General features: G+C 45.2%; 1 protein-coding gene across 1 annotated transcript; it reads right to left on the minus strand.

Moving 5' to 3' along the window:
* Positions 1-6,748: 6,748 nt before the first annotated feature.
* Positions 6,749-7,381, minus strand: LOC114165319. The gene has a single exon (XM_028049968.1). The coding sequence runs from the start codon at positions 7,379-7,381 to the stop codon at positions 6,749-6,751; it is 633 nt and encodes a 210-aa protein (XP_027905769.1).
* Positions 7,382-15,075: the final 7,694 nt, after the last annotated feature.

Raw genomic sequence — 15,075 nt, forward strand, 5'->3', positions numbered from 1 at the left:
TATAAAGCACTACACGAATCATTTAGGAGATTGATCGACCGATCGACCTTGTGGCTGATCAAATGATTGTCCCTTATAAGTTAAGGTGTTGTTCGTATGGGACCGAACGACCGATGATCCGTCGCGGAGTAATGCGTAATTAATATGTAGGTCGATCGACCGATTGTTCTTTACGATATAATATGTTGTTCGTTCGTGATACCGATAGACCGATGGTCCTTAATATGGTTCATTCACGAGACCGATCGACCGATGGTTCCTTGCGATATGATACGTGGTTCATTGTGAAACCGATTGACCGATGGTCTTATGCAGTTCATCCGTGAGGCCGCTCGACCGGTGGATATGTTTCGTATACAAGCCCTCCCAGCCTTGTTCGATGGACCTGAGGACTGGGCATGGCCGATAGACTGAGGGGCATATAGTACACAAGTCGTCCCAGCCTTGAGCGATGATGTAGGTGAAGCGAGAAGGTTTACTAGGACTACGATGCCGATGGGCCGATAGGGTTTCCTGACAGTTATGTTGCTTCGTAGATCGTGCTTGTTAGTTAAGATGCGAAGCGTTACGAAGTATGGGCTGTTGATCTATGCTTGATCATGTGGTTCTGGTGCTGACACGTGTCCCTAGGTCATCCTATAAATAGGTGTGTGTGGTTGTCATTGTTTTCACGCTTTCCTCTCTCTTTCTACCCGAGCCGCCGATCGTCTTCTTCTTTCTACAGGTAATAATGTCTTCCAACGCATCGAGTTCAGACGGGTCCTCGGGTGGGGCAGTCGAGGTGTCTGGGGGCGGCGTGTCGATCTCCGCTTTGTTCAGCTCCTCAGACACGGGGACCTCGCTCGGGGGAGTGTCAAGTTCGGCGGATTCTCCCATCCTTCTTAGCGGTAGCCCTAAAGCAGAGCAGCCGGTCGCCGAAGCGGTGGAGCAAGTCGTCGCTCTAGAAGAGAGTGGGGACGTCATCAGCATCGACATCCGCGACGAGGGGGAACAGGCCAATTTGCCAGAAGTGCAGGGATACGAGTGAGCCCCCTATGAGCCGACTGGCAGATGGCGGTCCTACGGCAAATTCAATGCGCGCCGACCCAGATACATCCAAACGCCTAGGCGTCAATGCAGGCCTTCCAGGTTCTTTATCAAGCGGTCGGTCTGACTGCCACCATGCCTCTGTTCATGCACTTCTATAAGACCCGACCCACGACGTCGAAAGGCTGGGTTTCGTTTCTTGGGGCGAACAAGAGTCTGTTCACTCTCTACCTCGCCTCGTACAAGGGTTTCAAAACCGGCTTTTTCAAGGTTGCGATACCCGGCCGGGGCAGGAAGTATATCTTCGATGAAGAGGGCCGACCGAAGTTCCCCTTGTATTGGACGACGTTCCCTCCACCTACTGTCCCTTGGGCTCCCACCGAGCGGACCGACCTAGCCGTCCTAAAAACCATGCCCGACAAGATCCCCCCGAGGCCGCTGATCCAATGCCTCCGCTCTCCGGACTTGCCGAGGGCAGTTTATGGTTAGTTGTTCTGATCTTCTCGATCGTTGTAGGGGTTGCAATTAACTTACGCGGTTTTTCTTATTTGCAGAAATCATGGCCCGAACGACGCTCTCCAATGCCGAGTTCATGGCTCGTGCCAAGACTCGACGAAGGGAGGATGACGCCGCTGAGGAGGTCGCACCCCTCCAGAGTGTCCCCGCTGCTCCGTCGATCGCTTCTTCTCCTGCCACAGCACTCCGACCGGTGCATCGGGCGTTGTCACCAGGTCGAGGTTCATCGTGAAGCCCCCCAGTTCTACTTTTCCCGGGGCTACGGCGGATAAAGGCAAATAAACTAAGAGGGATGACTCCCCCACCGGTCGACCGTCCAAGAAGAACAAGAAGGCTGAGGCTTCCGGGTCCTTAGCCACCGCCTTCCTCGATGACGAGGTTCGGCTTGACGAGGAAGTCTCCTTCCACCTGGGTCCTCGCGTTAAGGACATACTGAAGGATGTGTCTGAGGAGGAGGCTCTGCGGACGGCCGAGGAACTGACCCTCAGGTTGGCCGCGATTTATACCAAGTTTCCTCGTGCCGACCGGGGCAGGATTGAAAGCCTGGAGAAGGAGCTTGCGGTGGCGAAGGTGGAGCTCCAAGAAGTGAAAGCCTCTGCATCGGGCCGGAAGACCCAGTTTGATCGCCTGAATGGCAAAAAGGCTGAGCATGCCAAGTGCGCCGGTCTACTCAAGGCCGCCGATGATCGGGCGAAGGAGGAGCAACTGAAGGCCAAGGAGGCGACTGACGAGCTCCGCAAACTCCAGAGACGCTTCGATGACTTGTCCTTGGAGCACTTGACCGCCACCGGATCGGCTGCAGATTGGCAGAAGAAGGCCAAAGAGTACCAGGCTGAGCTGCGCGTCGTCGATGAGCAAGTCTTTGCTCAATATGAGACGGGCTTCCAGAACGCTGTCGATCAGGCCGTCTTCTTCTACCGCTGCTCCCCCGATCGATTCGATGTTCATATGGGGGTGGTTGAAGGAAAACTCGAAAGGGTCTTCGACCGGCTTGATGAGGCGACTGCCCCTCCTACTGCAGACTCTTAGACTTAGATAATTTTATACATTTTGACATAACCGATCGAGTCTGATCGGCCTTGTGGTCGATCGCGCTCGATCGGTTATTAGGCTATTTTTTGACAAACACTTATGTATGTGGCAAGTAGCTTTTCTTTTTTTTCTTTTGGTTTGCTTCTCTTTCGTCGTTTTTACTAGCGATCGGCCATCTGCTTTATTCATCGTTATCGTTGGCGATCGACCATTTGCTCTAATAGTTTGATATCGTTGGCGATCGGCCATTCGCGCTTTAATAGTTTCGTGTCGTTGGCGAACCATCAATCCATTTTGTAAACTTAGTGTTTGAACAAGTGTCACGATTGGCTACTGATCGGGCGACCAGCCCATGATTTACGACTTATTTCTTCTGTTTGTTTGTTCTTTTTTATGACCCGAACGGTCGGACTTCGTTGCACGTTCAATTTTAATTCCTCTAGATCATTGGCGTCGTGCCTTGATCGCAGTGGACAGCTCGTGTCACTTACTTACCCATGGGGTTAAGTAGATCGCTTGGATCGGTGGTGACCGAGCGGGGCTTCCTCGTGGAAGCCCGCGCCTTGACTGGTCAGGCTTTTGCTCGGGTCCCGTAGGGAGCCCCGTCGGTCAGTTAGTTGGAGTTGAATGAAACGCTCGTTTTATTGATAATGTCAATTGTAATACATTTTTAAATGTGACGCGTTCCATGTTTTCGGTATTTCCTTGCCGCCTAGGTATTCTAACCGATAGGCTCCGTTCTGCAGGCTTTCGGTTATGCGGAACGGCCCCTCCCAGTTTGGTGCCAGCTTCCCTTGTGCCGATTTCTTGCGCGCCTCGTTGGTTTTTCTCCACACTAGATCTCCTCGGATGAAGCTCCTCAGTTTGACTTTTGCATTGTACCTCCTGGCCACCATCCTCTTGCATGCTTCAGCTCCTAATGTCACTCTTTCTCTCCGCTCGGTCATCCAGTCCAATTCCTCTCGCATGCGTCCGCAATTTACTTCAAGGTTCTGCATCTCCCGCCGAAGAGTCGGCTCTCCTACTTCAACTGGTAGCATAGCGTTTGTTCCGTAAGTCAGGTTGAAAGGAGATTCTTCAGTCGTCCCATGCGGAGTGCACCGATAGGCCCAAAGGACCTGCGGTAGTTCGTCCACCCATGCTCCCTTGGCTTCCCCCAATCTTTTCTTCAGCTCCGCCACTATGACCTTGTTCATGGCTTCGGCTTGGCCATTGGTCCGGGGATGCTCGACCGAGCTGGTTACATGGCGTATCCCCACTTGCTTATAAAAATCCTTCAATTTCTTGTCGATAAACTGTCGGTCGTTGTCGGTGATGATGGTGTGGGGCAGGCCGAAGCAGCAGACAATGTTCCGCCAAACAAACGAGTGGACCTGCCAAGCGGTGATGTTGGCCAGGGCTTCTGCTTCGACCCACTTGGTCAAATAATCTACGGTGACCAGTATGAACTTCTTTTGTGCTCGGCCGATAGGGAATGGACCGACGATGTCCATACCCCACTGTGCGAACGGCCATGGGGTTGTTAGGCTATGTAGTTCGGTCGGGGCTCTCTTGACGTCATTTCCATGGGCTTGGCAACCTTCGCATCTGCGTATCATAGCCTCACAGTCTTGCTCCATGGTCGGCCAGTAGTACCCCGCCCGGAGTATTCGGGCCTTCATCGTCCTCCGACCGGTGTGCATTCTGCAAATGCCATTACGGATCTCGTTCATGACGTACCCCGCTTCTTCTTCCGACAAGCACTTGAGGAGCAGCGCGGTGAAGCCTCGCTTATACAGGTCCTCTCCGATAACGACAAATCGAAGCGCCTGGCGCCGCTCGATCAGCTTCACGTCTTCCCCAGCATCACATCTTCTCAGAAGTTCTCGCACCTCACTTATCCAGTCTTTCGGCCGATCCACTGCTGCGCATTCTCCTGTCGAGGGTCTCATCAGGGTTTGCCTGATGATGGTTTTCAGCTTACCCTTTTCTTTTCCTTCTGCCAACATGGATAGCCTATCGGCCTTGGCATTCTTCGCTCGGGGGATATGGTGGATAGTCACTTCTTCGAACTCTTTCATGGCTTTTATCACCTTGTGATAATATTGCAGCAGCAGATCATCTTTAACTTTATATTCCCCTTACACTTGTCCGACGACGAGTCGCGAATCAGTATTACACTTTATCCTTCTCGCGCCTAGGTCTTTTGCTAGCCTCAGCCCGGCGATCAGTGCTTCATACTCTGCCTGGTTGTTCGACGCTATGAACTTGAATTGCAGGGAATGGTCAACCGTGAAACCGCCTGACCCTTCAATGACAATCCCTGCTTCGGCGTTGCGTTTGTCTGACGAGCCATCAACGAAGAGGACCCATGTTAGCTCCGACGGGGAGATCGGCCCGTGGAGTTTTGCGGCGAAATCTGCCAAATGTTGCCCCTTGACAAATCCTCTTGGCTCATACTTGAGGCCAAACTCAGATAACTCAACCGACCAAGCGATCATTCTTCCAGCCAGGTCGGGCTTCCTGAGTATCTTGGCTATAGGATGATCGGTGCGGACGATCACCTGATGGCTCTGGAAGTACTGACGTAATCGACGTGCGGCCGTCAATAGCGTTAAGGCTATCTTTTTTATCCACTGATAACTCGTTTCTGCGCTCTGTAACACCCGGCTGATGAAGTATACCGGTCGCTGCTCCGGATTTTCTTGTACTAAGGTTGCGCTGATCGCGTCATCGGAGACTGATAGGTATAACTGCAGAGGCAATTCTTCTACCGGCCGACTCATAATTGGGGGACTGCTAATCATCTCCTTTATTTGCTGAAATGTCGTCTCTCAATGATCGTCCCATTTATCCGCGGTCTGCTTCTTCATAATCTTCAGGATCGGCTTAATTTTTTCTGTGAGCTTTGGCAGGAAACGCGCAAGGGATGTCAGACGCCCGACCAATCGTTGGATCTCCTTCAAATTCTTGGGACTTCTCATCTCAGCAATAGCGGCGCATTTGTCTGGGTTGGCCTCAATGGCTCGGGCGGTCAACATGAACCCCAAAAATTTTCCGACCGGCACTCCGAAAACACACTTCTCAGGGTTGAGACGCATGTTGCACTTGCGCACTTGGTGGAAGACTTCTTTGAGGTCGCGAACGTGTTCTTCGGCTGTCTGCGACTTTACAACCATGTCGTCCATATATACCTCCATGGACCGACCGATCTGCCCTCTAAAGACCCGATCCATAAGCCTTTGATAGGTAGCCCCTGCATTCTTCAGACCGAACGGCATGACTTCATAGCAAAAGTTCGCTCCAGAAAACTCAGGAAATTGTGCCCCGAAGCTCCGTCCACCAGCCGATCGATGCTGGGTAGAGGGTATGCGTCCTTCGGGCATGCCTTGTTGAGATCGGTGAAGTCCGTGCACATCCTCCACTTTCCGCTCGCCTTTTTCACCATCACCACGTTCGCCAGCCACGTGGTATACTTGATTTCTTTTATGAAGTCGGCCCCTTCCAGCTTCTTCACCTCCTCTTCGACTGCTTTCCTCCGCTCCTCCCCCATTTTCCTCTTCTTCTGGGCGACCGGTCGGTATTCTTTGAAGATAGCCAACTTATGGGACATCACGTCGGGATGAATGCCCGACATGTCGGCGGATCACCATGCGAAAAGGTCTTGATTTTCCAGGATTACTGCACCCAGGAGTTCCTCCTCGTCCGGCTTTAGAGATCCTCATATCTTCGTGACCTGACCCGGTCGCATCCCGATCGAGATCTCCTTTGTATCCCCTCCAAGTTGAATTCGATCCTCCGTGTTCGTTCGAGGGTCTATATTCGTCATGGCGACCTCCGATCGGTGGTGTTTTCTGGGGCGGTTGTAGGGAGCGATCTTCAGTCCCGCTGCATAGCACTGCCGGACGATCTGCTGGTCCGCGTGCACGGTGCATATCGTCCCTTTATCCGATCGCCCCGAAAGCATTAAGGCAAGGCCTTCCTAACAATACATTGTAGGAAGTGTTAGCTTCAACTAACAAGAATCTAACTCTTACCTTCGTGAGTCGATCTTGGTGCGGAGGTCCAGATAACCTCTCATGTCTACTCGCTCGCCCGAGAACCCGACAATCTGTTCGTTGTAGGGGACGATCAGATCTTCGGAGAGGCTCATCTTCCGGAAAGTCTTCCAGTACAAGATGTTGACGGAGCTCCCCTAGTCCACCAGCACCCTTCCAATTCCATATTCGGCTGCCTCAATGGAGATGACCATAGGATCATCATGATCGGGATCAGGTGCCTTGAAGTCCTCGTTAGTAAAAGTGATGGGAGGCATCAACCGCACCTTCTTCTCTACCAGATGAACTGATTTGAGCGCCCGAACGTGCCTATTCCGAGCGGAAGAGCTCGATCCTCCTCCAGCGAATCCTCCGAAGATGGTATTGATATAACCCCTCAGGGGTTTGTCCCTGCTCCGGCTACGACTCCTCCTCGGGCTTCGGTGGGTCCTAGACGGTTCCCTCCTTCGCCTCTCGGGCTTTGGCTCTCTCCGCTTCTCCCATCTGGTCAAGGCTTGCCTCCGTACGGGGCTTCTGTTTCTGACCGGGCTTCGTTGGGGGCGATCTTGTTGAATGTAATTCTTCAAGTGCCCTTGTCGAATTAGCTCCTCAATCTTGTCGCGAAGCGTGTGGCATTCTTCAGTGGTGTGGCCGATCGTCCGATGGTATTGACAGTGCTTGCTGCCATCGGCGTCGGGAGGTAGGGGCTTCTTCCTGGACGCGGGAAGTGAGTCGGCGCTAAAGACCTCCTGTAGGATCTTCGCCCAGGCAACGACCAGGGGGGTATACATCGTGAACTTAGGTGTCTTCTTCTCGCTGGGCCGAACCAGGGGTTTGCTTGGTCGGGGGGTGCTCTTCTAGGACGCTGCATCTTCCTTCTCCCTCTTCTTCACCCTAAACTCTTGCATATCCTCCATTTGTATGAACTTTGTCGCTCGTTCCCTCATCTCCTCCATCGTCATCGGCTTCTTGCGGCTTATCTTGTCTACAAACACACCAGGCTGCAGCCCATATGAGAAGTGATGTCGGGCGATTTCATCGTTGAGATCCTTTATCTTGACCGACATACGGTTGTACCGATCGAGATAACTCCTCAGCGACTCCCCATCCTCCTACCGGATGTTTACCAAAGAAGAGGATAGCCGGCCTCAGGGGTGCAAACTGCGTGCTAAACCTGGCCTTTAGAGTGGCAAAGGAGTCGATGTTGTTGGCCGGCAACTTAGAGAACCACTCCAGCGCCTCTCCCGTTAGGGAGGTCGAGAAAACGCGACACCAGATCGGGTCACTCACTACTTGGAACATCATCTGGTGCGTGAAGACTCGCATGTGGTTGTCGGGGTTCGTCGTTCTGTCGTACTTGTCGAACGTTGGCATTTTTCATCTCTCCGGTAGCGGTGTCTCCAGAATGAATTGAGTGAAAGGGAAATTCCCCGACGGGTGGATCGGTTGTCGAGAAGGATGACCTCCTTCGCTGGCCCAGGCTTTCGGCCATCGTGTGAGAGAGGTTTCCCCTCGACGCTTGCGTCTTTTCCACCTGAGGAGGCTGCGATTGCGTCCTTTCGCCGAAGGGCGGCGTTCTCCTCATGCAGAATCTGCATTTGCACCTCATATTTCCTCTGCATCTCATCCATCCTCTGTTGCATTGCCCTGATCATTTCCCTTGTATCTACTTGATCATCTACCATCCTTCCTCCGTCCATGTTGCTAGTTCGGTTCCTTGTGGTCACCATCAGGGTGTATGGTCTAAAGAAGACTGCTCGACCCCACGGTGGGCGCCAAAATGTTTCGGGTGTAGGGACCAAGAGTCTCCTAAAAGTTTCTTCGATCTTACTCCTCTTCTTGGAATCTCCTCTTCTCGCAACTGTAATAACTTCTCCAAGAATTCCACTTCCTCGCTCGATCGGTTGAATAGACGATCGGGGTACCTGTCTAAAAGGCTCCGACGCTTAAGTCAGTAAATAGACCGATCGGTGTAGCAGTATAACTACCGTAATAAATGCGAATTAAAGACCCTCACCAACCTACCTTTGGGCCCTATTTATAGTTTCTGGTTTGGGCCTGTGATTAGGGTTCCTTAATCACGACCCAATGATCCTCTAATCAAGATTACTGACTTGTTTAACGTTAATTAATCCGATTGACTGGTGTTGTTTGGCCGTGCGACCGATGGCCGCTTGACTAGGCTGGTTATCTTCTGATTTTAACGTGAATATTTTATTTATAACTGATCGACCGATGGTCATATATAAAGCACTACGCGAATCATTTAGGAGATTAATCGACCGATCGACCTTGTGGCTGATCAAATGATTGTCCTTTATAAGTTAAGGTGTTGTTCGTGTGGGACCGAACGACCGATGATCCGTCGCGGAGTAATGCGTAATTAATATGTAGGCCGATCGACCGATTGTTCTTTACGATATAATATGTTGTTCGTTCGTGATACCGATAGACCGATGGTCCTTAATATGGTTCATTCACGAGACCGATCGACCGATGGTTCCTTGCGATATGATACGTGGTTCATTGTGAAACCGATTGACCGATGGTCCTATGCAGTTCATCCGTGAGGCCGCTCGACTGGTGGATATGTTTCGTATACAAGCCCTCCAAGCCTTGTTCGATGGACCTGAGGACTGGGCATGGCCGATAGACCGAGGGGCATATAGTACACAAACTATACCATTTGAAATAAAAGAGTTATAAAAAGGAATTTATGGTGGTGTAAGAAGAAAATGCCTTGTTGAAAACATTTATAGAGCAACTTATAGATAAACAAATAAAAGACGGCGCACGCATCCCGTATAAAAAAGTTGAAAATAAAAAATGATTTTTAAATCATCCAATCAAAAAGTTCACTGAATTGCACAATCAAAGATCATGTTTATTTTCTAAATTACATAATTTATAATTTGAAAGTCAAAATGAATTCTAGATTATACAATTAAAATTCATTTGGTTTTCAAATTGTAAAATCTGAAAGTTATTTGTGACTTTAAAAATGTGCAATATAATTTTTCTTTAATGAAAGCCTTTCAAATTACACAATGGATAATGATAGAATGCCCCCTTTTTTTGACCCCGAAGTTACCTGCCTACGTGGCAGTCATTATTTTAATAATTTTTAACCAAACGGGTGCAGAAATGCGTGAGAGAAGGTGGAGTGAATGGTGAGGTTGTGATACACGCGCAAGAGAGGAAAAAGGAAAAGTTAGAAAAACATAACTTTCCTTTGCGGTTTAAACTAAAGGCGAGAGTGCGGCGAGAGTGCGGATTGCTGCCATAGCTTCGTGCGTCGAATTGGAAGCCCTAATTTGAAGTGTTCTTGTTCTGCAAATCAAAGGGTGCTCTGGTATGTTTTACTATCCGATTACAAACCCCTATTTTTATGATGTTCTTCCCCAAATGAAACCACTATTTTTGTGATGTTTTTCCGGAAATGAAACCCCATTATCGTATTTTCTTGTTTGATGATTGAAATGGCATTTTGACGAGTTATTCCCCAAATTGATGCTCTGTAAATCGTAAATGTTGTCGTGGATAGTTAATTGAAAATGTGAACCGTTTTGTGTAACCAAAAATGCGAACTCTTTCGCCAGTTAGGGTCGGGTGGCTACAAAATGCGAAGTGCATTTGTGTTGTTGGATGTTCGAAACTGAGTTTGTTGGTTTCGACATTTAGGATTGGGTGGGTAGAAAAAGCAAACTGAATTTGTGTTTTTGAATATGAGTGATAGTTAATGTGTTTTATAATTGCAGGTCAGTTGACATGAGTGGCATTAGTGAAGGTAGTGAAGGTTGTGAGGTTGGAGATTGTAGTGATATAAGTCAGGTATTTTATTTTTTGATGGTTTGTAACTTAATTTATATTTGAGTACAATAAGTTTAACCTATGGTTTTTAATATGTCTATTTGCATATTAGTTTCAGACATTCTTGTAGAACACAATATATTGGTTTGTTGAACAAGAAGTTAAGTGTGGAGCAAAAACAATGTATTCAACAAACACCATTTTGGTGGTTTGTTTTGTTGCATGAAAGAGTTAAGATTAGTCGAAACCTTCTTTGTGAGTTAAGTAATGTGTGGGTGGAGAGTACAGGAGGTTTCATGATTAACTCCGAATTTGTATCATTTAAGTTATTAGATGTATGTGTAGGCTTGGGGTTGAGGGTTTATGGAGATAGAATTGATTTAGAGGAGGTTGGCATTGATAGTGTTTGTAGGAAGAAATTTTCTGAAAAAAAGGTAACAATTAGTATGGTCTATAATTATCTATTGACTGAGTGTGAGTGTCTTGATGTAGAAGATTACTATCGGTTGTATATTCTTTTAGGCATTTTTGAGTTTCTTTTGCCTAATAGAAATGGAGCAGTCTTTGTTTCACTTTTTGGAATTGTAGATGATTTGACTAGTCTTGTTAAATATAACTGGGGTGGTGTGGTTTATTCGTATTTGGTTGGTAGTTTGAGTTCTGCCTCAGTTGTTTTAAAGAAGCAATCAGATCAAAAACATTTCCATGTTGTTGGATGCGTATATTTATTGTAGGTAAGTTCGTTTGTTTTTCTCCAATATCGTGTTTTGTAGCATTTTGGTTTATGTTATGAATGAGTAACTTTGTTTGAAATGAATTGTAATATTGTATGATGTAGCTATGGGCTTTTGATCACTTCCTGTTTGTGAAGAGAAAGAGAGCAGTTATTGAATCCAAATTTCCAAGGTTATTGCATTGGATTGATTACAAAGTTGGAGATGTGTCAATAAGAAGTAGTTTGAAAAATAATGTGGTACTTTTCTATTATTTTTTCCTGCATTGTTTGTGGTTTAAGTTGTTTTTGCAATTTATTGATGTTGTTTGTTTTAAATTAAATTTCAGATTGTGCATGATCTTTGTCTTTCTAAGGAAGAAATAAGTGAGTTAGTTGTGAAAGAAGCTTTATCAAAAGGTGATGGCGAGCGTGACAAAAGTAAGAGGAAAGAGTGTGTCTCTGGTGGAACGAAAAAGAAGGAGCAGCTTATGGGTGTAATTGAGCAGCAAGAACATGATATTCGTGAACTTGGTGGAGCGATTGCTAAATTGAAATCAACTTTGGCTGTGAGGGAAAATAGAAGTAAAGATGAATTTGTTTCTCCTATGAATTTGAATGAAGTGGATGTTCCAAGTGAAGCTGCAGAAGACAGAAATGCAACGAACAATGATATGTACGTGCGTATGAGGAATGATCCACGGTTACGGTTCAAAAACCGTGTAATCCAAACTTCGTTCGCAGTTTATAGTCGGAAGAAGAAAACGATACCGAAATAGTTGTTGGAGTATGAGCAATATGTATGTATTTTGTTTTGTTTGATGGAAATGAAATATCATTTTCATTTGTTTAATTATAAGAACATAGACATGTAATTGAAACCTATGAAACATTAAGTTGTGTACAATTCTATTTGTTGTGTTTCTGTTGTGTTATGGTGCAATTAATAAATAATGACTTTTCTAAAGTGTTTGTGGTGTTATGTAGTGCATGTACAAAAAGTTCATCGTAAAAAGCCAGTTATGGAAACACAAAAGGGCACTTCATTTACGAACCAGAAAAGTTCGTTTTTAATTGAATCTTGAAATCCAATTACTTATTTAGGTTGTTTGGTGATGATTCATGGTGATGGAATTATTTCGATGGCCATACGATTGTGTCGAAACCCTATTTCAAGTAATAATACAGTGTAAAATGAGTTGCAGTACTGGCAATACAAAAAGTTCATCGTAAAAAGGCAGTTATGGAAACACAAAAGGACACTTCATTTACGAACCAGAAAAGTTCGTTTTTAATTGAATCTTGAATTCCAATTACTTATTTAGGTTGTTTGGTGATGATTCATGGTGATGGAATTATTTCGATGGTCATTCGATTGTGTCGAAACCCTATTTCAAGTAATAATACAGTGTAAAATCAGTTGCAGTACTGGCAGTACAAAAAGTTCATCGTAAAAAGGCAGTTATGGAAACACAAAAGGACAGTTCATTTACGAACCAGAAAAGTTCGTTTTTAATTGAATCTTGAATTCCAATTACTTATTTAGGTTGTTTGGTGATGATTCATGGTGATGGAATTATTTCGATGGCCATACGATTATGTCGAAACCCTATTTCAAGTAATAATACAGTGTAAAATCAGTTGCAGTACTGCATGTACAAAAAGTTCATCGTAAAAAGCCAGTTATGGAAACACAAAAGGGCACTTCATTTACGAACCAGAAAAGTTCGTTTTTAATTGAATCTTGAAATCCAATTACTTATTTAGGTTGTTTGGTGATGATTCATGGTGATGGAATTATTTCGATGGCCATACGATTGTGTCGAAACCCTATTTCAAGTAATAATACAGTGTAAAATGAGTTGCAGTACTGGCAATACAAAAAGTTCATCGTAAAAAGGCAGTTATGGAAACACAAAAGGACACTTCATTTACGAACCAGAAAAGTTCGTTTTTAATTGAATCTTGAATTCCAATTACTTATTTAGGTTGTTTGGTGATGATTCATGGTGATGGAATTATTTCGATGGTCATTCGATTGTGTCGAAACCCTATTTCAAGTAATAATACAGTGTAAAATCAGTTGCAGTACTGGCAGTACAAAAAGTTCATCGTAAAAAGGCAGTTATGGAAACACAAAAGGACAGTTCATTCAAATATCAGAAAATACAAATATCAGATTTTTATGAAAAGCTTAACTTTCATTACATCACATGAAATTGTTTGAAGATCATAATTAGTCGTCACACAAACATTTGTTGACAAAGACTGTAATGAATTCATCAGCATCAGCGTGATCCACTTGAAAGAGCACACGATCCCTTTCTTTGAATTGATGTTGATTGCAAAATTCCTTCCAGCCCTTCCCTATCTTCGTCGAGCGGGGTGAATCTGAAATTAGAAGTTTGAAAACTACCGCAGTATTGGGGCCACTAAGAACGACTTGATTGATATGCTTGCTCCTTATCAAGGTACCAAATTTGGCGTTTAGGTCCTGAATGGCAAAAATTTTAAAAAGAAGTATTAGGTTTCCTAATTTAGGTGAGGTTAACGTGTGCTTAATGAATATTTAAAACTTCACATATACCAGATGAGATCCTCGAGTTTGATATTGGGTCAACCTAACACAAAATATTGTGTCATGAAACTCTGTGGCGGCATGGCGCAAATACCTCTGCATGCTAAGTTCACTGCAGTTATCAAATCTAATGGCAAAATGGCACAACATGCTAAACCGTTCAACCAAAAATCAATAATGTACCAGCAGCCAAGTAAAAAAAACCACATTAAATCTTCGAAAAGGGGTTTTGCACGATAACCTACCGGAGAAATCTTCGTTCTGTGAATGACCTTTAATCAACCAACAACTACGCCAAAAAGAGAGCGCCCAACCAATGAATCGAACGGTACCCACCACTTTCCGCGGAACCCGCCACCTCCAACAACCCAAACCACTCTCCACAACTCCGCTATCCGCTTCCACTGCGACCCACAACACCAACCTTTATGGAACGATAGCCTTTTGGGGAAGACAATGCCTTGCGATTCAAATGCCTCTCTGCTTGCTTGTGCGTCTCTGCTCCAAGAAGAAATTTGAGGGGAAGAAACGAGGGAAAACGCGCAGGCAATGTGCTTTTTTAAAAACTTTATCCAACTCAAAGCGCGTGCACATCACGCTCAATTTCCTTTGCCGCTGCCTCCAATTGCCGTTTCCTTAAAAATTATTAAAATAATAACTGCCACGTAGGCGGGTAACTTCGGGGTCAGAAAAAGGAGGCATTCTATCATTATCCTTACACAATATATGATCATTTTTTTACTTCCGGATTGTACGGATAAAAGGACAATGAAGTTTTTATATATGGAGATAGAGGGAGAAAGTTGTGGAATTATCGGAAGAAACTGTCATAAAAGACGTACAGCACGCTCCCAACAAGGTTTTTACTCGTTCTTGCATTTTCATTCACTTACCTTCAAGTTTAGTCCATCTAAATAGTATTTGTTTCTTGGTTTGTGATAGGAAGCTGTCATGATCAATTAATATGACTTGGGTTCTTAATCAATTATTTCAATATTATTCCCCATTTTGCAAGCATTTATCAAAACTAGAATTGTATATGCATATATTGGAACTAAAAAGAATAAAACATACATTGATTTGATAAAATTGTTCTTTTCATAGAATAAGTAGAAATGACTTCTAACAACCAACATTCCAATAATTATTGACTAGGCAAAATGGCAACTTAAAAACGATGGGCGAAATACAGATGATATATTTATACACATAAGAATGTTACTTTGGAACCTTTGTGAGAGAAAACCAACAAATGTTAATAGCAATAGATAATCCACTGTAGATCAAATACATTATATCAGGTATTATAATTTAACACCAAATTGATTAAAAATGGTACTAAACCTAAGGCATTAAATAGGAAATAATGCCAAAAGACACAGAAA

This window comes from Vigna unguiculata, chromosome 10, assembly GCF_004118075.2.
Source record: "Vigna unguiculata cultivar IT97K-499-35 chromosome 10, ASM411807v1, whole genome shotgun sequence".
Classification (NCBI taxonomy): domain Eukaryota; kingdom Viridiplantae; phylum Streptophyta; class Magnoliopsida; order Fabales; family Fabaceae; genus Vigna; species Vigna unguiculata.

Coding starts and splice junctions, on each gene's coding strand:
- LOC114165319 (XM_028049968.1), bottom strand. CDS start 7,381: ATGTATACCCCCCTGGTCGTTGCCTGGGCGAAGATCCTACAGGAGGTC.